The 21,417-nt window shown below is 38.3% G+C and overlaps 1 protein-coding gene across 6 annotated transcripts in view; it reads left to right on the top strand.

Annotated features, from left to right (window-relative positions):
* The window catches only part of C2H8orf34 (chromosome 2 C8orf34 homolog), a 426,915-nt gene that overhangs the window by 395,415 nt on the left and 10,083 nt on the right, over positions 1–21,417 (top strand). For all 6 annotated transcript variants that reach the window (XM_051159058.1, XM_051159051.1, XM_051159035.1 and 3 more), the window contains one exon: positions 4,927–5,020. In XM_051159058.1, the coding sequence (XP_051015015.1) occupies positions 4,927–5,020 (94 nt within the window). The remainder of the gene's footprint in view (positions 1–4,926; positions 5,021–21,417) is intronic.

Below are 21,417 nucleotides of genomic sequence, written 5' to 3'. Positions count from 1 at the left end.
AGTGAGAAAGTGAACCCGTTTCCATAGGGTGACAATCAACACCATTGACTGTGGATGCAGTTTGCATCTACATAGACAAGGGTCATTTATAGTGTTACCATTTTCTACAAATCACAGACTGTGGAATAGCTGATGTCTAAAGGACATCACACAGACTCAAGCATCTCGAAGGGAATGATGGGGAAATGATTAAATTTTCTTTTTTTCCTTTTTTTATTATTAATTTATTCAAATTACATCTCAGTTGTTAGCCCATCCCTTGTACCCTCCCATTCCTCCCTCCCTCCTGCTTCCCCGCCTATTCCCCTCCCCTATGTCTGTGACTGAGGGGACCTCCTCCCCCTGTATATGCTCATTGATTAAACTTTCATGGACTAAAATAACATTTCATTTTTTTCTCTGGGGAAGAAGCCATCAAGCCTAAGGACACCATAGTGCAGTTTCATGCATTTCCAATGCTCAATATAGAAGAGCAAACAGGGCAGATGTTTATATTTTCTGAAGTAATTTCAGTCATTTTGTACTTTTTCCTTTTTTTAAATTTACCATATTTTTCTATAATTTTGTTATTCTTTTTCCTCAGAACCTATTCATTAAAAGTTACAGCTCCCACACTTAGTTAATACTTTCTTCTGATATTTTAATTGGCTTTTATGGTTCTCAAATAATTGGGCTACAGAACTACTATTTATAAAAAAAGGAATTAGTGATTTCAGACTAATTATATGAGATTTTTGTTAACAAGTGCTAAGAAACAGTATTAACCTTGCTAACTTAACTGTATAAATTACTTAGGGGAAATTTTACTTTAACAGAAGTACAGAATTAATTGTCTGTCACTTGAAGCAGCCCAAGAAATGTATCTGGAACAGACTAACTGTTTTAAGTACAACATACTTTAAAATATTACATTTATTTATTTCACATGTATGTATTGGCACATGTGTGGAGGACAGATGACAACGTTCACCATGTAAGCCCCAGGGATAGAACACAGTTCATTAGGCTTGGTGGCAAATGCCTTCACCTAGTAAACCTACTATAGTTTATGGACCACCGTTTCAGAGGGATTCTTTGACTTGAGAGTTCAAAGAAACTGAGGAAGTGGTTCCGAAAAAGAATACTGAGAACGCTGGCTGTACGTGGTTTACTTGTTCATACCCAAGGGAAAGAAATAGTTCATTCAGAATTAAAATGTTGCTTTCGACAAAGGAACACTTTTTTTCCCTCTAAATATACTGAATTTCTGTGGCCAGATGTGACATAAATCGGTGATTTAAAATTGTAAGAATACAAAAATAAGCTATGCATGAGGACCAACAATACTGCTAGTTTATAAAGCTCTTGCTCTGTAAGAACATAGAAGGATTTGTTGAGTCAGGACTAGTCGCTGTTCTCCATGTGATCCTTGTCACCTGTTCTCACCACCCCTGCTCCCTGGGAATTTGCTGCACTTATGGCAAAAAATGTTTTAGAAAAAGGATGAACGGCATTTTCTAGAAGCAGCCCCGGGAACTTGCTCTAGGGAATATGAAAACGTTTGTGCTACACTGGGATATAGCTTAACATACTGCAGAAAAAAAATGTGAATAAACTTAGCAAGAAGGAGCAAACACATCAGCTATTGTTTTTGAAAAATGTTCAGGATTTTAACTTCTTGACCCTTTCACAAAGAATTATATGCAGACTGAAGGGTGAGCTTCGGACGTGCAGTGCTCTTGTCGATCAGAGGTAGGCAAGCTGGGGGGCTTCTAGTTCCAGCTCTTGTCCAGGGAGAACTTAAGTACAACATTGAAATCATCTGATAGTAATCCATGCTCTGTCTTCATGATTCTGTGTCAACAGTGTAAAGTTCGCCTTAAACTCTACTGAATCCTGTTCTGTTTCTGCTTCATTCTACTTGCAATAAAACCAAGACCAGTAGAATGATCTTCACTCAGAAGAATTAGCATAGGAAGGGAATTGGCTATATTGTTTATTATCTTGAACTATTATGGGGAAAATAACAAAACTGACTTATTAGTCATATCCTTTCTTATAAAATGGATTTTAATATTTGGGACAAGAAGCTAAACAACAAAAATGCTGTTCTAAGTCAATAAACATTGTTTTTCTTGGTTGCTTTATGCTTTATATTTTAATTGAGGAGCTCTGGCCTTTTGATTTCTCCTTAGAAAACTAAAGCCATCTTTCATTTTCCTTCTTTAAACACAGGAGACTGCACACTCTGCTTTGGGAATTTTCAGGAATGTGGTTTTCCCTCTTTGATACATGAAACATTCCGATATTGTGTTTCTGCGTGCACACATGCACACAGAACTTTAAACCAAATAAAACCAATATTTTCATACTTGCACAGCCTTTTTGGGAAGCTCTGCAAGGCCAAATCTCATTGTTGACAAGAATTGAAAAATTAAATTAAATCCTAAGAATAAACATCGATTTACGTGTATTCCAAGATAGAATAACGTGTGCTAAATTTCCCTTCAATAACCCAACTAGAATCTTTCTCATTAAATTTTCTGAAGAGCTGGAATTAGGCATTGTCTAAGCTAAGATCTTCCCCTTCTCTGTCTGTTCTGAGAGGGTGGCACAGTCTGAATCTGAATGCCCATACCCTCCTGTTTTGAATATTTTGTGTGGAGCTAGTTGCTGTTTTCGAAGCTGTGGTCATTAGGGTGTACTGCTGTTGCGGTGGAAGGAGGACACTGAGGTGGGCTTTTAAGGCTATTCCTCATTTGTGCCTGCAGCCTCCTCTCTTTGCTTCTTGGTCTGTCACCACATGATCCTTCACTGCCACAGGTTTCTACTATCACAGACTAAGTAGTTCTGCCATTTCTTTACCACCGTGATGGGCTAAAACCACACAGCACAGTAAGTTGCTTCTCCTTAGGTTTCTTCCTTCTGTTAGGTATGTTTCCACAGCAGCTGGAAGAGTAACTAACAGAGATGAGAACTTGATGGCCTTGGACCAGCCATGATTCCTCCTGGGGCAAAGACATTTCACTGTTGAACCTATCTCTCATTTCATAGGAATTTATACTTCAGTCCAAATCACAAAATGTTTATACAAGTTGCTGGTACACACACACAAAAATCAAGCTTTTAATTTTTAAATGAAAACCATTTCTAAAATTCTGTTTCTTTTGCTTCAATTATTAAAATAAATGGTTTAATTTTAGTGCAGTTTTAGTGTTACAGTATTATTGTAAAGATATAAGATAGTACCTATGTTTCTCTCACTTAGATTCCAGCAAATGTTGACATCTCACATTATTATAGAATATAGTATGGGACATTTGTCTCAATTGCCAATTGTTGGTATATTAGTAACAAAATATACACATTGTTCAGAATGCCATGAGTTGGGTTACTGAAGGAAAGTTTAGCACAAAAAAAAATCTGCTTTGTTCCAAGATCCCATGGAAGAATACGCATTTCATGTCATGACTCACTGTCTTTAGTTTTATTAGTTAGAATCACAAATATACTGACATAAATACAAAAGAGTGACAAAGAAATGAAATCCCATTTCCACTCTTTACTAACGAGGGTGTGCATGACCAGTGCAATCAACTGACTGCCCTTGATTGCTTGGCTTTCAGTGTTTTTGTCATTTTACTCTGTTGTGAACTTAGTCTTTTTTCTGTGCCACCTTTGAAATTAAACTCACTGTACACAGCTCAGAGTGAGAGTTATTTTTTAATTTAAGGGCATAGTGTGTACATGAACTTCCCAATTTCTTCCTATGTGTATTTGTCTATGATCAGTCATTCGCACACTCTTTTGTGGAATTGTTTATTTTTAGCAATAAGGATTCATACTTAGCTTGTACTGTCTTTAGTAACATAATGCTGATATAAGTCCATAGTAAACTTATCACCTAAAGTACAGTTCCTCTATGATGCCCGTTTAGTATGCGAATTTACGTACTCCAGGTTTAAATTTGAGTGTCTCATTTACCTTTAAAGCATTTACATACTTTCTTCCTAATCCATTGTCCATCCTAAGATTCCCTGACTTTTCTTTTACCAGAGCACATTAAAAACTTTCATTGTTGCATGGAGCTGGTTTGGTTTCAACCTGTGTGCATTGTCATGTATTAACTGTAATACTAGACAGACTGGCTTGAAATGTCCTTGTGTTTCCCTTGTTCACCCCAACTCTACATCCCTGGAAAACTAGGCTTTGGAAAAAGCCTACACAAGGACTGAACACCCCCAGAATTTACCATCAAATCAAGCGTTTGTGTACAGTTCATTTCTCACACATGGGAGCCATCATAAGTAAAGAAGACATTTAATTCTGTATCCTATGTTTCTTAGAGTTATGAGATTTGATATTGTTAGCGTTCGTCAGAGTGACATAAAGCAAAATATCCTAAGTTGGAGCAAAAGAAGATCAAAAAGGGAGGAATTTCTTAACTGAAACACACAATTGAGGCTGTGTATAGTCGTATGTATCTGCAGTCCTGGCACACTCAGCAGAAAGAGAGAGAAGGTAGTGAGCAAATACTGAGGATGCAACGGAGATAGACAAGTGCCAATCGTGCTAATCTCCACTCTTGTAAGAAGCTAAAGTCTGTATGTAGTAAAGGCTCCTTTTCTCCTATTCTATCTTGTGCATTTTGTGATGGGATTTCCAAGAACGAAAGTTGACATTTACACAAAACATTAACCCAGAAGGATAACAGTCTAGATTTAATTATTATTGTCTGACTTTTACTGTAGAAGAATATAAAACTACTTTAGAGCCAAGGGATTAATATGTATGACCTCAAAATGAATTTACGTCTCGAATACTTCTCTGCTATGGGGAGGTCTTACGGATTTTGAACATGCAATTTGTGGAAACTGAACTTCTTAACTGCATTGATGCCTGTGACATCAACCTAGACTTTAATATAAAATACTCTTTTCTCTGCAGGATGAGTCTTTAAAGCAATTGCAGGTTGTGCATCAGCCATGGCTCTTGCCAAGTGACACAGAAAGTGAAGGAATTGAAGCAGAGCAAGACAAACGTGAGTAAAGTCCATGTTCTGTGACAGATGACTTTTTAATCCAACTCCACAAGGGCATTGGTTCAGTGTTATCTTAACTGTGGGAGAGAGGCTGATAAACTAACTAACTTTTGAAATGTCAATTGTTCATCTTGATATCAGCAGGAGAAGGTCCAGCTAAAATGTCCTATGTATAGGATAGTGTTAACGACAACTTCGGAGAATTTGGAAATTTCACACTATCATAGGACATATTATATGAGGAATTATACTTATCTGTTAAATTATTAATAAAATAATCTTGAAACAAGCATTGTGGAATACAAAATAGAAAATTTCTATATCTGAAGCAATTACTAACAACCTAGAACATACATAGAAAAAACATGCACACACATGTTGGATAATCTCTTGTGCACTGTGTAAAGGTTGTGTTTGTAATATTTAAATCTTGACTTCTGTACCAGCAGAGAGCTGAGAACAGGCTTGACTTTGGCACCGTAATTTTTATGAAGCATAATCTGTCTCAGTGTTTTGTAAACATCCTCTCCATCACCTTCCGATTGGTTTAACAAAGAGCCAAATGCCCTATAGCAAAGCAGGGAAGGATAGGCCCGACTTCTGGATAGAGATAGGAAGTCTGGGAAAGAGTCATGCACAGGAGATTCACCAGCAAGACATGGAGGAAGAAAGAGTTGCAAGGGCTGAGAGACTAAGGAAAGGTAATAAGCCATGTGGCAGAATGAAGATTGGTATAAAGGGATCATCTAAGTTGTAAGAGCTATCTGGGAACACGACTAAGCTAAGACTGAGCTTTCATAGTTAATGAAAGGTCTCTGTGTCATTATTCAGAAGTTGGCGATCAAAGCAAGTGTCATTATACACACATGAAAGCCACTCCTCGCCCTGGCCTAGCTATACATACTTAAATAGATATGAGGTCATACGCTATTATATTGTTCAGTAATTTTCACCAAATTCTTTTGAAGCCTTTATGAAGTTTGTATTAAAAACCCAAACCATTGTTGCTAGTATTATATAGACAGGCTACATGTATGATGTGAGTTAGTTTATCTATTAAATCAAACAAAGGTGCCGGAATTTGACAAAACCGAAATTCTTATAGAATGCTGTCTGGTAAGTGGATTTATGTGACTGTGATAATGACCTGGAATCTAGGTACAAGAGAAAGATGTGTAACGGTGTTTGATGAGCAATCTCAGATGCGGACTTTCCCCTTTCCCTGAAACCCATGCTTAGAGCAGTCCTAAGATGAGACTACACAGCCAAGCAATATAAAGGAAATGAAAATCCTGAGAATTTTCTTCAACTGTGGGCATTCAATACATGCCGCGATTTTGCATGTAATCTTCTCAAACTTCTGAAAATAAATTGGAATTTTCTTCTCTTCCCATAAGATGCGAATTAGTACTTTCTTCATCTTATTTAGATGCTTAACAAGCCTCCACAAATACCAGAAGTATGAGTCATTCACTGAATGGATGATAGGAAGATTTGGTGCTTTCCAGCTTGCTTAATAAGAAAAAAAATAGATTTAAAAAGGTATTAATAATATTATTATAAATAGTATATTTATAATTTATATTTATCATTGTATCTGTAGCTATATTACAATGTTAATATTGGGTACATTGTTTTATTCATGGATTTTGTTGAGTCAATCAATCATTTTAAAGAAGGCCATTTCTAAACTCCTATAATGAGATGTAGGACCAAAGGTACTTGTTCTCACTAATGCTATACAGAAGTGACCCTTGGCAATGGTAAATTGTTTGAAATAAAATCAGGGTTAAAAATAATTAGGTAGTAATAAGAGCCATCTGGAAATGGAATGTTAGCATGCATTGTAGCTGTATCAAAGCATAGGCATGCAAATATTTGACAAAAATGGCTTCTAATAGTTAGGTAATAGGACATGTGCAAGTTGGAGGCACTGAACTTCTGGCATCAGATCTACTTGAACTCTCTGTGTGGAGTGGAACAGCTGGCAACACACGGCTAGATCACCTATGTCTGTATTCTCAGTGCAAGAAAGTAGATGGCATAAATCTCTATGAACAGAGCATCTTGTAATTTACAGCTATATAGGCTGGGAATTTATAAATGTGATAGGAAACAAGCTTATCTCCCCAACACTAACTCCTGTTTCTAGACTCAGATTTTTATAAATAATGCTTAGGCAATATTGTGAAACTATTTAGTTTCTTCTGGCATCAAAACATCATGGAAGAAAGTTTCCAGAAAATCTCAGGATCTTTGTAGCAGTACACATTTCTTATTGCATTGTTTTAAAATAAAAATTTAGCTCAAATGCTTTGTTTGCTTGTTTGTTTTAATGTGCACCTGGTAGAAAAGATACTTTTGAACAGCTGAAAGGAAATCTTTATATGCTTTGGCTCTAAGCAAGCATAGCACTTGGTTATGGAGATTTTCTCTTTTACTGTCTTTTACAAACAAATGCTATGCTTCAGAATAGCCTAACTCATGTCTACAGTGCACATGTGTGCTTGGACTTCTCAGATTATAATCCAAAGCCACTAAAGAGGTTAAGAACAAATGTCTATATCTACTAGAGTTCTTCAGGACCTCAAACCAGGAGCTCTGTGCGTTGCAAAAGACTCTGATTTCTGCGTTTTTAATAAACCCTTGGTAAAATTCGCTCACCCTAAAAATTGGTAACTATTGCAAAGAAGAGTTCAACAAACTAGAAGTTGTTGTTTTAGTATTGATTTCATACTGGTCCTTGCTTCTCGAGATCTTTTCTTTCCCTGATGCAGAAGTCAATCTTGTATGTTAAATATGAGGTAGCTGAAGGAAGACTAAAATCAGAAGGAATGGGTGTAGACAGGAACATGGGACAGGTCCTCCACACTGACGTCTATGTTCTAAAGTCAAGGCTGAAATATCAGACAGCATTGTTTAGTTACATCTTGCTTTCTTTAAAAAGAAATGTGTGTGAAAGCATAAAGTGATGTTTGGTGTAGCGTAGTTCCTGTGAACAGGGTTCACTTAGAATGTGTGAAGCCCTAAGTTCCATCTTTAGCACCACAGAGTAACTAAGAACTAAAAGCAAACAAGGAAAGATACAAAATGTCCAACCAAATCCACAAAACAATTGATGTCCAAAATAAATAAGTACCAGCCAGGCATGTGGCTTGCAGCTGTGAGCCTGGCACCCTGGAAGCTGCCAGAGCAGGGTCTGAGCTTGTGAGCAGTCTGGGCTACACAGCCAGACACTGTCTCAGAAAACAAACAAGGGTCAGAATGGTGCATAGAAGCCAGCTGTTTCATGATGCACTGAGGTGTCAGAGATGGCTTAATGTTCTAGGAAGGCAGAAGAAGTTGGGGTTGAGGTCCTATGCTCTAAAAGTCATAGAGGCATCCTGTGTCCTTGGGGGAAGGTGTGCTATACAATGCTCAAACTCTGAGGAGTCCCCACAAGTATGAACAACCTGTGATCTCCAGATGTGGAGTAATCTGTGTTGTTCTGTGGCCTTTAGCTGAAAAAAAGCAGTTATCCATAGAAGAGCAATTGGTCAGCCCCTCAACTTAATTGAGTTTAAAGGTGAATGCCATATACTGTTAGAAACCTACATTGGGGTAGAAATTCACCTTTTTAAATGAAATTCACATGGCCCTTGCAATATCTGAAGACCATAAAGATTTGAAAATCAACTCTCTGGAGATGAGCTCTCAGATAGGATTTTACAAACTCCGTGAAAAGTCACTGGAGCTCAAGACCAAGTTAGTGGGTGAAGAAAAGAGAAGTGGTCCCATCAGGATGCAAGGGAACAGGGCCGTCTGGTCAACAATTTGAAACTACAAAAGAAAGCCAGATAAGCATGCTAAATGGCTAACAATATTAGAAATGGTGGATATTTAGAAGATATGAAAGAAATCATTCAGTGTAGAAGGTTGGATCATTTACACAGCAGTGTGTTCTAATTACAGCACCATAAAGTCATGGTTAACCTAGTTGTTAATGTTTTACCTTCTGTGTCCTGTAAGCAAACCACCAGTGCTGCTTTGCATTCATGGGTCTGACACGCACTGAGTAGCAGTTAGATACTGGCCTTATTAGGGACACTTTATAGATGATACGATGTTTTCTCTAGCTATTTCCAGGATTATCTCTTGCATTTTGTTTGTGACAACATCTGTGTAGGTATGAATATCTTTTTAGAAGCTCTGGTTATCTAAATTAATGTTTAACAGAATTTGTTTATTTACCATTGTTCATTCAAAAAATCTGTCCCTTTTAATCTCTTTATCTCTTTGGGGGAATTCCAATATATATCTGTATACATTCCTGGCATTGTTTGAAGAATTAAGTTACTCTTACTGTGTCTTTTTCTTTAATGTTTTTACTCTTCAGAATGCACACATTCAATTGAATCTTTAAACTCTGTGATTCCTTCTTACGTGAACTCACCTCTGCTATTGAGACTCACTTCAATGAATATGAATTTCAACTCCAATGTAGGCTTCACACTTTCTCATATTTTATTTTAGGTTCTTTAATGATTATACCTCCCTTCCAACCTACCTATCAGGGTGAAGCAATGAACACCGAAATCATAGGAAAGCATGACAAGGCCGAAGAAGCCTCAGCTAGCAAAGACCAAGCCCCCAAAAGGGGCAGTTCCTCTTCTAGTGGACAAACATCACCTGTTCTCTCACAAGTCTGTTTTCCATCACAGACTTGGGATCAAATAAAAACATGCTTACATCCACTACACTTCAGAATTTCTATTTCATTGTCTTTTGTAATTCACATCTCTTTAATGATAGTTTATATTTATCAAGAAATCTTTCTCATATTTTGCCATAGTTTTGACACCATGTTGTTAATTACCCTAGTATATCTTTAACAATGCATTATTGTTTAAAGCCTTCAGCTTGTGTACCTGTTATCTATACTTCCCTGGGGACTATTATCTGCTTTATTTTGGCTTGAAAAATTATTTGTTTTGTAACATGTCACTTGCTTGGATTTTTACTATATTATTTTTTTAAATTTTTTTACTAATTTATTCTTGTTACATCTCAATGATTATCTCATCCTTTGTATCCTCCCATTCTTCCCTCCCTCCCATTTTTCCCTTATTCCCCTCCCCTATGACTGTTCCTGAAGGAGAATTACGTCCCCCTGTATATGCTCATAGGATATCAAGTTGCTTCTTGGTAACCTGCTGTCCTTCCTCTGAGTGCCACCAGGTCTCCCACTCCAGGGGACATGGTCAACTATGAGGCACCAGAGTACGTGAGAAAGTCATATCCTACTCTCCACTCAACTGTGGAGAATGTTCTGACCATTGGCTAGATCTGGGTAAGGGTTTAAAGTTTACCGCCTGTATTGTCCTTGGCTGGTGCCTTCGTTTGAGTGGGACCCCTGGGCCCAAATCTGCCTGTCATATTGTTCTACTTGTAGATTTCTAGGACCCTCTGGATCCTTTTATTTTGCTGTTCTCCCATGCGTCTCTCATTTAGAGTCCCAATAGGATGCCCTCCCCTCTGTCCCAGTTTCCTGGTAAGTGAAGGCTTTCGTGGGACATGCCCCTTGGGCTAGTATGCAGATATAAGTGAGTATATACCATTTGAGTCTTTCTGCTTCTGGGTTAACTCACTCATTATGATCATTTCTAGCTCAATCCATTTATCCACAAATTTCGGGAATTCCTTGTTTTTAATAGCTGAGTAGTATTCCATAGTGTATATGTACCACAGTTTCTTTATCCACTCTTCTACTGAGGGACACTTAGGCTGTTTCCATGTTCTGGCTATTATGAATAAGGCTGCTATGAACATGGTTGAGCAAATTTTCTTGTTGTGTGCTGGAGCATCTTCTGGGTATATTCCAAGGAGTGGAATAGCTGGGTCTTGAGGAAGCCCTATTCCCATTTTTCTGAGATAGCACCAGATAGATTTCCAAAGTGGCTGTACTAGTTTGCATTCCCACCAGCAATGAAGGAGTGTTCCTCTCTCCCCACATCCTCGCCAGCATGTGGTGTGCTTGAATTTTTGATCTTAGCCATTCTGATGGGTGTAAGATGGAATCTCAGAGTTGTTTTGATTTGCATTTCCCTGATGACTAAGGAGGTTGAACATTTCTTTAAGTGTTTCTCAGCCATTTGATATTCCTCTGTTGAGAATTCTCTGTTTAGTTCCAAGCCCCATTTCTCAATTGGGTTATTTGGTTTGGTGGTGTTTAATTTCTTGAGTTCTTTATATATTTTGGATATTAGACCTTTGTCAGATGTAGGGTTGGTGAAGATCTTTTCCCAGTCTGTAGGCTGTCGCTTTTTTCCCTTGACAGTGTCTCCTGCCTTACAGAAGCTTCTCAGCCTCATGAGGTCCCATTTATTAGAGGTTGACATTAAGGCCTGTGCTGTTGGTGTTCTGTTCAGGAAGTTGTCTCCTGTGCTAGTATGTTCCAGGCTCTTTCCCACTTTTTCTTCTAAGTGACTTAGTGTCTCTGGATTTTATGTTGAGGTCTTTAATTCACTTGGATTTGAGTTTTGTGCAAGGTGAAAAATATGGGTCCAGTTGCATTTTTTTACACATAGACCTCCAGTTAGACCAGCACCATTTGTTGAAGATGCTATCCTTTTTCCATTGAATAGATTTGGCTTCTTTGTAAAAAATCAAGTGACCATATGGGTGTGGATTCATATCTGGGTCTTCAATTCTATTCCACTGATCAACCAGCCTGTTGCTGTGCCAGTACCATGCTGTTTTAATTACTATTGCTTTATAGTACAGTTTGAGATCAGGTATGGAGATTCCTCCGGAGGACCTTTTATTGTACAAGATTGTTTTAGCTATTCTGGGTTTTTTGTTTTTCCATATGAAGTTCAGAATTAAACTTTCAATGTCTTTAAAAATTGTGTATGTATTTTGATAGGGATTGCATTGAATCTGTAGATTGCTTTTGGTAGGATGGCCATTTTTACTATGTTAATTCTCCTGATCCATGAGCAACAAAGATCATTCCATCTTCTCAGATCATCTTCAATCTCTTTCTTCAGAGTTTTGAAATTTTTTTCAAACAAGTCCTTCACTTGCTTTGTTAGAGTAACTCCTAGATATTTTATATTGCTTGTGGCTAATGTGAAAGGTGTGGTTTTCCTAATTTCTTCCTCTGCAAGCTTGTCATTTGTGTATAGGAAGGCTACAGACTTTTTTGAGTTAATTTTGTATCCAGCCAATTTGCTAAAGGTTTTTATCAGCTGTAGGAGTTCTCTGGTGGAATTTTGAGGGTCAGTTATGTACACTTTCATATCATCTGCAAATAGGGATAATTTGACTTCCTCCTTTCCCATTTGGATACCTTTGATCCCTTTTGTTGTCTTATTGCTCTGGCTAGAACTTCGAGTACTATATTGAAGAGATATGGAGAGAGTGAGCAGCCTTGCCTTGTTCCCAATTTTAGAGGAATTTCCTTGAGTATCTCACCATTTACTTTGATTTTGGCTATTGGCTTGCTGTATATAGCCTTTATTATGTTGAGGAAAGTGCCTTGTATCCCCCATCTCTCTAAAAGTTTAAACATGAATGGGTGTTGGACTTTATCAAATGCTTTCTCTGCATCTAAAGAGATGATCATGTGTTTTTTTATTTTCAGTTTGTTTATATGGTGGATTACATTGATGGATTTCCATATATTAAACCATCCCTGCATGCCTGGAATGAAGCCTACTTGGTCAGGATGAATGATATCTTTGATGTGTTCTTGTATTCATTTTGCAAGTATTTTATTTAGTATTTGCATCGATGTTCATAAGAGAAATTGGTCTGAAATTCTCTTTCTTTGTTGAGTCTTTGTGAGGTTTAGGTATCAATGAGACTATGGCCTCATAGAATGAATTTGGTAATGTTCCATCCATTTCTATCTTTTGGAGTAGCTTGAAGAGTATCGGTATTAGCTTGCCCTTGAAGGTCTGGTAGAATTCTGCACTGAAACCATCTGGCCCTGGGCTTTTTTTGGTTGGGAGGCTATCAATGATTGCTTCTATTTCTGTAGGGGAAATGGGACTCTTTAGCTTGTTTATCTGTTCTTCGCTCAACTTTGGCATGAAATTTTCTCAAAAAAATCATCCATTTCTTTTAGATTTTCAAATTTTGTGGCATATATGCCTTCAAAGTACGATCTTATGATTCTTTGTATTTCTTCAGTGTCTGTTGTTATGTCTCCCTTTTCATATCTGATTTTGTTGATTTCAATACCGTCTCTTTGCCTTTTAGTTAGTTTGGCTAATGGTCTGTCTATCTTGTTGATTTTCTCAAAGAACCAGCTCTTGGTTTTGTTGATTCTTTGGACTGTTTTCTTAGTTTCTAATTTGTTAATTTCAGCCCTGAGTTTGATTATTTCCAGACGTCTACTCCTCTTGGGTGTTTCTGCTTCTTTTTTTTCTAGGGCTTCCAGTTGTGTTGTTAAGATGCTTATGTGCAATGTTTCCAATTTCTTTTTAAAGGCACTCAGTGCTATGAATTTTCTTCTTAGCACTGCTCAAAGTATCCCACAAATTTGGATATGTTGTTCCTTCATTTTCATTGAATTTCAGAAACTTTGATTTCTTTCTTTATTTCTTCCCTGACCCAGGTGTCATTTAGCAGAGAGTTGTTTAGTTTCCATGTACGTGTAGGCTTTTTGTTATTTCTGTTGTTGTTGAATTGCAGCCTAAGAGCATGGTGATCTGATAGGATACAAGGTATTATTTCAATCCTCTTGTATCTATTGAGACTTGCTTTGTGACCTACGATGTGATCAGTTTTGGAGAAGGTTCCATGGGGTGCAGAGAAGAAGGTATATTCTTTCTTGTTTGGGTGAAAGGTTCTATAGATATCTGTTAGATCCATTTGACCCATGCCATTGGTTAATGATGTTATTTCTCGGTTTAGTTTCTGTTTCAATGACTTATCCCCCAGTGAAAGTGGGGTGTTGAAGCCTCCCACTATTATTGTGTGGGGGTCAATGTGTGGTTTAAGCTTTTTAGCAGATCTTTTACAAATGTGGGTGCCCTTGTATTGGGAGCATAGATGTTCAGAATTGTGATGTCATCTTGGTTGACTTTACGTTTGATGAGTATGAAGTGTCCTTCCTCATCCCTTTTGATTAATTTTGGTTGAAAGTCTATTTTGTTCGATATTAAAATGGCTACGCCTGCTTGCTTCTTGTGACCATTTGCTTGGAATATTTTTTCCAACCTTTTACCCTGAGGTAATGCTTATCATTATGGATGAGATGTGTTTCTTGAATGCAGAAGAATGTTGGATCTTGTTTATGCATCCATTCAGTTAGTCTGTGTCTTTTTACTGGAGAATTGAGACCATTGATGTTGAGAGATATTAATGACCAGTGACTGTTAAGAGTCTTAATTTTGATGTTGGTTCCAGTCGAGCATTTGTGTAGTTGTGTTTTTGCCATGGGATAGTTATCTATTTCCTGAGTAGTTTTGGTTGTAGCTTGACCCTTTGGGATGGAGTTTTCCTTCTAGTACCTTCTGTAAAGCTGGGTTTGTGGATAGGTACTGTTTGAATTTGTTTTTGTCATGGAATATTTTGTTTTCTCCATCAATGGTTATTGATAATTTTGCTGGGTAAAGTAGTCTGGCCTGGCATCTGTGTTCTCTTAGGGTTTGCAGGATCTCTGTCCAGGCCCTTCTGGCTTTTATGGTCTCTGCTGAGAAGTTGGGTGTAATTCTGATAGGTTTGCCATTAAATGTTATTTGGCCCTTTTCCCTTGCAGTTTTTAATATTTTTTCTTTGTTCTGTATGTTTTGTGTTTTGATTATTATGTGATGGGCAGTTTTTCTTTTCTAGTCAATTCTAATTGGTGTTCTGTAGGCCTCTTGTATGTTTATAGGCATCTCTTTCTTTAGATTGGGGAAATTTTCTTCTATGAATTTGTTGATAATATTTTCTGGGCCTTGGAATCTGATATCTTCTCTTTCTTCAATGCCTATTATCCTCAGATTTCTTCTTTTCATGGTGTCCTTAATCTCTTGGATGTTTTGTGTCAGGAGTTTTCCAGATTTGGCATTATCTTTAATGGTTGCTTCAAGATCTGTGATTGTATCTTCTAGACCTGAGATTCATTCTTCCATCTCTTGGATTCTCTTTGAAAAGCTCACCTCTGTGTTGCTTGCCTTCCTCTCTGAGCTCTCACATTCTCGTTTTTCTTCTGTCTGTGTGTTTATCATTGACTCCGTTTTCATTTTCAGATCTTGAACTGATTTTTTGATTTCTTTCATCTGATTGTATATTCCTGAGTTTCTTCCATTGCCTCTTTATAGGTCTTCAGAGCTTGAACCGTTTTATTTATTTCTTTCATCTGGCTGTTTGCATTTTCCTGCAATTTTTTCCAGTTCTACTTTATGTGCTTCTTTTGTATGTCTCACCTGTTTTGCTGTGTCTTCTTGCATTTGATTACGAATTTTATTTGTTTCCTCCATTATCATCCTCATTACTAAGGATCTGAGGTCATTTTCTTATATTTCTGTTGTATTTGAGTTCTCTGGGTTGTTTTCTTTGGGATAGCTGGAAACTGGAGACGCCATGTTGTTTTGGGGTTTTTTGCGTATGCTTTTATGCTGTCCTTTAGACATCTTGCCATCTTTGTTTTTGTTAGGTAGCTTCCAGAGTTGGATGGAGGGAGTCTGATGATATATTCACTTGTTTTTTCATGATTTCCCTAGGCTGGAAGCGCTGATGCTTCACTCGTGTGGATGTTAGGAGGCTAGCCCTGTTGTTTTGGACTCTCACAGCCAGTGATCCTCAGCTCCCCTGTGTTGTGGGTCCTGCAATCATTCTGGGTCTCTGAATGTGCCTTGGGTCAGGCCAAGGTATCCACAGCCTTCTGTGTCCCCTGCCAAGTCCAGCCAGAAACACTGAGCCCAAACCATGGGCCGAACTCAGCTAGATTCTCAGGGCCTGAACCTTCTGCTGAGCTCACCTAGGGATTCTGGGCCCAAAATGCACACAGGGTCCAGCCAGAATTTTGGGCTGGGACTGCGCACCAAGCCCAGCTAGGGGCTTTTGGCCCAAAGTGTGTACTGTGGTCAGTTATTGACTCAGGGCCCATACTGTCTGCCAAGCTCAGCCAGGAATTCTGGATTCAAACTGCACACTGTCCAACCAGAGTCTTAGAGCCGGAGGAGCTGAGCACTCTGCCCAGCCCACGTCACAGCAGGAGAACTGCGGCTGCGCTGAACTAGCGCTGCTGGTGGAACAGAGCGCTCAGCCCAGCCTGTGCCATAGCAGGGGAGCTGCCGCTGAGCTGAGCTGGTGCCATGGGTGGAACTGAGCGCTCAGCCCAGCAGGGGAGCTGTGGCTGCACTGAGTTAGTGCCTCAGGCAGAATTGCTCTCAGAGTCGAGCCAACGTCTCCACGGCACTCGCACTGAGCTGCACCCGGGACTCTGTGGCCGAATTGTCCGCCAAATCCAGTCTGGGTCCCAAGGTACCACACGACCCAAATCCTGCCCAGAGTCCCTTCTCCTGCAGCAACTCTCACCGGACACCACACCAATCGCCTCCATCGGAAGGCTCCGAGCTGCAAACCTCAGCCACTGCCGCTGTTGATGCTGGTGTGCTGGTGCTGCTGATGCCTCCGCCGCTGCCACTCCGATCCGAGAAAATCTGCACTCCTCCCATGTGCAGGGGCACGCAGGTCCTCCGCACCCTGGTCCCTCCAAACCGTGGAGCATTCCCGCTGCCATGGTCTATTATTTTTTGAATTGACTACTTTAGCTCTATTCAGTGGCGTAGGTACCAACTAGACAGATAATAACATGTAACACACTACTTACTTTTGTGCCATGGTGATCAAAAATCTGTAAGGAAATACCTCAAGAGAGTAAAAAGTTTATTTTATTTTACTCAGAGTTTACAGGGTTTTAGCCCTGTAAACTGGATGCCATATGCTTGGGAAATACATATATAGAGGAAATGATATAGACCCACAGCAAGTTATAACTCTTGGAGCAGTGTTAGAACTTAAGCTTTTAATGTGCTGTAGCATCTGTGAGAGAAAACAGCTGTTCACAGCATTGCAGACAGGATGCAGAGAATACAGTGTGATCCAGAGGATAGATAAAACCTTCAATTGCCCATTCCCAGTGACCATCTTCTGCCAGCTCAGCTAGATCTCCAAAAGTTTCCAGGTCCTCTCAAAATAGTGCCGCCAATGGAAAGGCAAGCATTTGTAACACAAACCACCACAAGGTATCATATGCCATGAAAACATTAATCATTTACAGTTCTGATTATGCAGGGTCTGTAAGTCAAGCAAAGGTGAGAGAGAGCCATATTAGGGCTTTGTAGTAAGATGTACTGCTTTGCATATGTATGCAGCTTCTTATGGAAACCAGTTTCATTAAATTTACTCTTTCCTTCCTTTCTTCCTTCTGTCTTTTTCTTCTTTCTCTTTCTATCTCTCTTCCTTCCTTCCTTCATTCCCCTTTCTTCCTTTTCTCCTCTCTCTCTCTCTCTCCCATATCTCTCCTCCTCTTCTTTTCTTAGCTGACCTCCCTTTTTTGATTTTGTTCCAACTGTTGTAACTGCTTCAGGGACTGGTATTCACAAATATTATCCTTGAGATTTGAGGGAGAGGTATCGAGACAGGGTTTCTCTGGGTAGCTTTGGCTGTCCTCTAACTTTTTCTGTAGACCAGGCTGGCCAATTCTGTTTATTTTTAATAAATGTACTAGATGCATGTGTTTTCTCATGGAATGAATTTAAGTTAGACATAGAAGACCACAAAGTGGTGTTGTCTGAGTGTCTTCCATAGAAGTTAAACCTTAATAACTCTCTAAATATGTGCACTTAGGGATTCCAAACCCATTCTACCCTCTGAGCTTGCTACGATGTTCTGATCACAGTTTCTGCCATGGTAAAGCTACTTTATTTTTTGTGGGTACTGCTAGGCCAGAGAGAATTGTATTGATAGAGAGCAGTGAAAACTGTGCATAACTCAGGGCTTTTGGTGACCCATCTGCTTTTCTTGACCTAATGTTTTTAGTCTCAGAAGTAGGAATGTGACCATTCACCATGGAGTGTAGAGTCAAACAGTATCTGTCTGAGTCTCAGATTCAAAGGAAACTATTAAAAAGAAAAATAAATTTTTAATAAAATGCAGTAAAATAACTTTGGGGAGATTCTACTTATTACTATGTTTGCAACTTTTAGTCATTGATGTGGAGACCAATTTTCAAAAAGGGCAAAGTAACTGTATACTTGTAAATGTGCAGACCAAATACAACCAGTGTGATGGCTTAAATGGTTAAAATATTGTCCATTTTTGGGATAGAGGAAATGTTTCTGATATTCTTCTAAAATACTTGCATACTAAAGTCACTACTTAGTTCTACACATACAAGGTTTGCTTGATTACATTGAGCATGAATCCCCTTTGAAGAACGCCATCTATAATTTCAGCCTACACTTCTATAAGAATGGATGCTCTGGCTTTTAAGAGCCGTCCATCAAATATAACCTTTGCAACATTACCTCTCTCAACCAAGTAATGGGAAAGTTGAGACTCCCCAATACTGTCTTCTCACCTCTTTTCTAACAGAGTAACACATAAAAGGTCAGATCCAAGATTCTCTGGCCAGTTCTGGTGCTGTAACTCCCCTACCTCAATCCCATTGTCAAGGGCTGTTTGTGACCCTTTACATCAGAAGTGTGTGGGGCACAGAATGAAGTCACAGAATCTGTATCTGTGTTTAGGCATTTGACCTTGAAGAACCTCCTCCTAACTTACCTAAGCTCTTTCTTTCTAGGTAGTTTCCCAAGATTTGGCTTTGAAGTACGTATAAGGTATGGATGTTGGAGATCCACAGACGATTACATCACCATGTCCAAAATAAAGTACTAATGGGTGGGGATAATACAGAAAGTGGTAGAAGAAATGTGTGTGAGGGTAGTGAATGGTCTGAGACCTAAGAAGAAGAACTACTCGATGATAAATTAGGTCAGACAGGTGTGAAAACATCAAGAAACTCAGAACTTTTGGGATTACTATAATATTAGAGTTGTGTCATCAAAGTCAGGATTAGATATTATATTATCCATGTCACAAGAGTCAGAGGACATAAGGCTTTGGTGTTTTGTGGTAATTTAAGGATCATGTTAGTTATCTTCATGCTATGAACATTTTTAAGTGAAAAGACTTACATGCTGCAAAGAAGCTAAGACTATCACAACAAAAGTAATAAACAAGAATAGTAGGAAAAGTATTAAAACCAAAATGTGGTAACGACGAAGATGAGCTGTCACAGGGAAAACAGCCAAAACTTGACAGCAAACAGGAGTAGCTGTTCTTTTACTATTATATAAATTGTAGTAATAATTTGATTCACTTTTTTTTTTTGCTTTAAACTTTCTATGTTCTTTAGAAAACAAGGCTTTTCCTACATAGCTTAGATAATCTGAATCACGTCAGACAGTACATTTTCTATGTTTGACACAGCAGACATATAACTATAAGAACTTTCTTTTCGAGACAGGGTTTCTCTGGGCAGCCTTGGCTGTCCTGCATTCTCTTTGTAGACCAGGCTGGCCTCTAACTCAAAGAAATCCAACTGCCTCTGCCTACCAAGTGTTGGGATTAGAGGTCTGAACCACCCCATGTGTGGCTTATAATAAACATTTTAAGATTGATCTTTCATCAGTATAAAAATAATTTTTAGTAGTTACAGTTAGCTGTTAAAAGCAATCAATTCCAGTGTCAAATTGGAAGTGTCTACTACAAACTTAATGGTGAGGACTATTTTGGTTATGAAAAAGATTTTACAATTTATAGTGGGCAAATGCCTGTGAATGACTCATGTAATAGTCTTTTGTGGAAATCCTCCCTAGGTCTGTAGTGGGATGCTCAAATTATAAAAATTATAAAATGTTAAATTAATTCTTAAGGGCCTGGAAAAATTAAAGGTAACTTTTAATAATATAAAATCTAAATTTCACCAAATACACTTGTCTTAAGTATAGCAGAACCAATGTGTCACATTGCTCAGCAAGCTATAGGTTTACAAGTTGTAAACTACATGCTTCCCTTATTTAAAACTCTAGGTCACAAAGAGCAGCTGTTAGACTCATCAGAAAGGGTGTATTTAAACAAGAAGACTGAAACACTATTTTGCAAATTCTTTGGGCTAGATTTGTTCATGGAGTTGAATTCCCTAAACTAAAAATAGGAGCTACATCATGCAATATTTTTTTTTAAGAAATCAAAGTTATAAATGAATAACATATGCCTTTAATCCTTTTACCAAACATGTTTGTTTGTCTTGGAATATTCTTATCTTTGCATTAGGTGTGGCCTTAAACTACAAAATAGTGACAATAAAATGAACAGGGAAACCTTAGTTCATTCTCAAGCCTTGATGAGTATACTTTGGGACAGACTTTGATATCAGATGGAGTACATCTTCACGAATGTGAGGAATTGGCTGCTTGGAAGCAAAGTTTATCCCTGGTGCTTTGGATTTTATCCTTGCCTTTTTTGTTATTGAAAAGACTTGAGTGTATTCACAGCAGCTGAACTGTTTCAGAATTCTCTGTGGCTCTTTTGGCTGCACTAACTGGCTACACTTTCACAAATCATACAGTCTTGGACATGTTTGTCTCAAATTAGAAACAGTTAAGATCTTCCAACATAAATCTCACGAGCCATACAGGCCAGATTATCAGCTTGGGACAGCCCCCTCTATGGACCTTAAAAGGATACATATGCATACTGAGTGGCTTCCACGTGCTGGGCTTTGTGGACTGCAGATGCAGAGATAAGTCAAGAAATCGACTTTCTCTTCTCTCTACTGCTGTGCACAGATATAGATACACATCTTACAATTGGTTACACCATTTCTTGAGACAAACACATTAAGGTGGTTAAAAGACAGACCTATCACTCAGAGTGGATTGCAGGAACACTGGCTTAGAGGGGTCTTCACGGTGAACGTGTTGTTTAAATTTATAGATGGGTAGAATTTTAACCAATAAACGAATTATATTAAAAGACTCGGTTTACTTTAAATGTAAGGTAAATTTGTTAATCTAAAAAAAATCCCTTTAGCAAACTACACAATGCAAAATTGCAACCTTCTCTGTTTAGATCAGGAGGGAGAACAAAATGTGTCCTGTAGGAAAATACAAACTAACAGAGTACAAACATGTTTCTATTGTACTACACAGAAACATCTAGGAAACTACTTTTTACATTTTGTACATCGAATTTGATTCATTAAAGCACAGTTTATAATTCTTAGGTTTTAAATTGCTAGTGATGATCTTGGAAAAAACTAAGGAGTTAAAACCATGTACGACTATAGCATAATACTTTCATGTTTGGTTGAGAGTGTTCTATTTATCAACATGAGTGGTGATTAATGAGCT

This window comes from Acomys russatus, chromosome 2, assembly GCF_903995435.1.
Source record: "Acomys russatus chromosome 2, mAcoRus1.1, whole genome shotgun sequence".
Lineage (NCBI taxonomy): Eukaryota > Metazoa > Chordata > Mammalia > Rodentia > Muridae > Acomys > Acomys russatus.
Note: the sequence above shows the minus strand (reverse complement) of the source record. Positions and strands in the feature narration are given on the sequence as shown.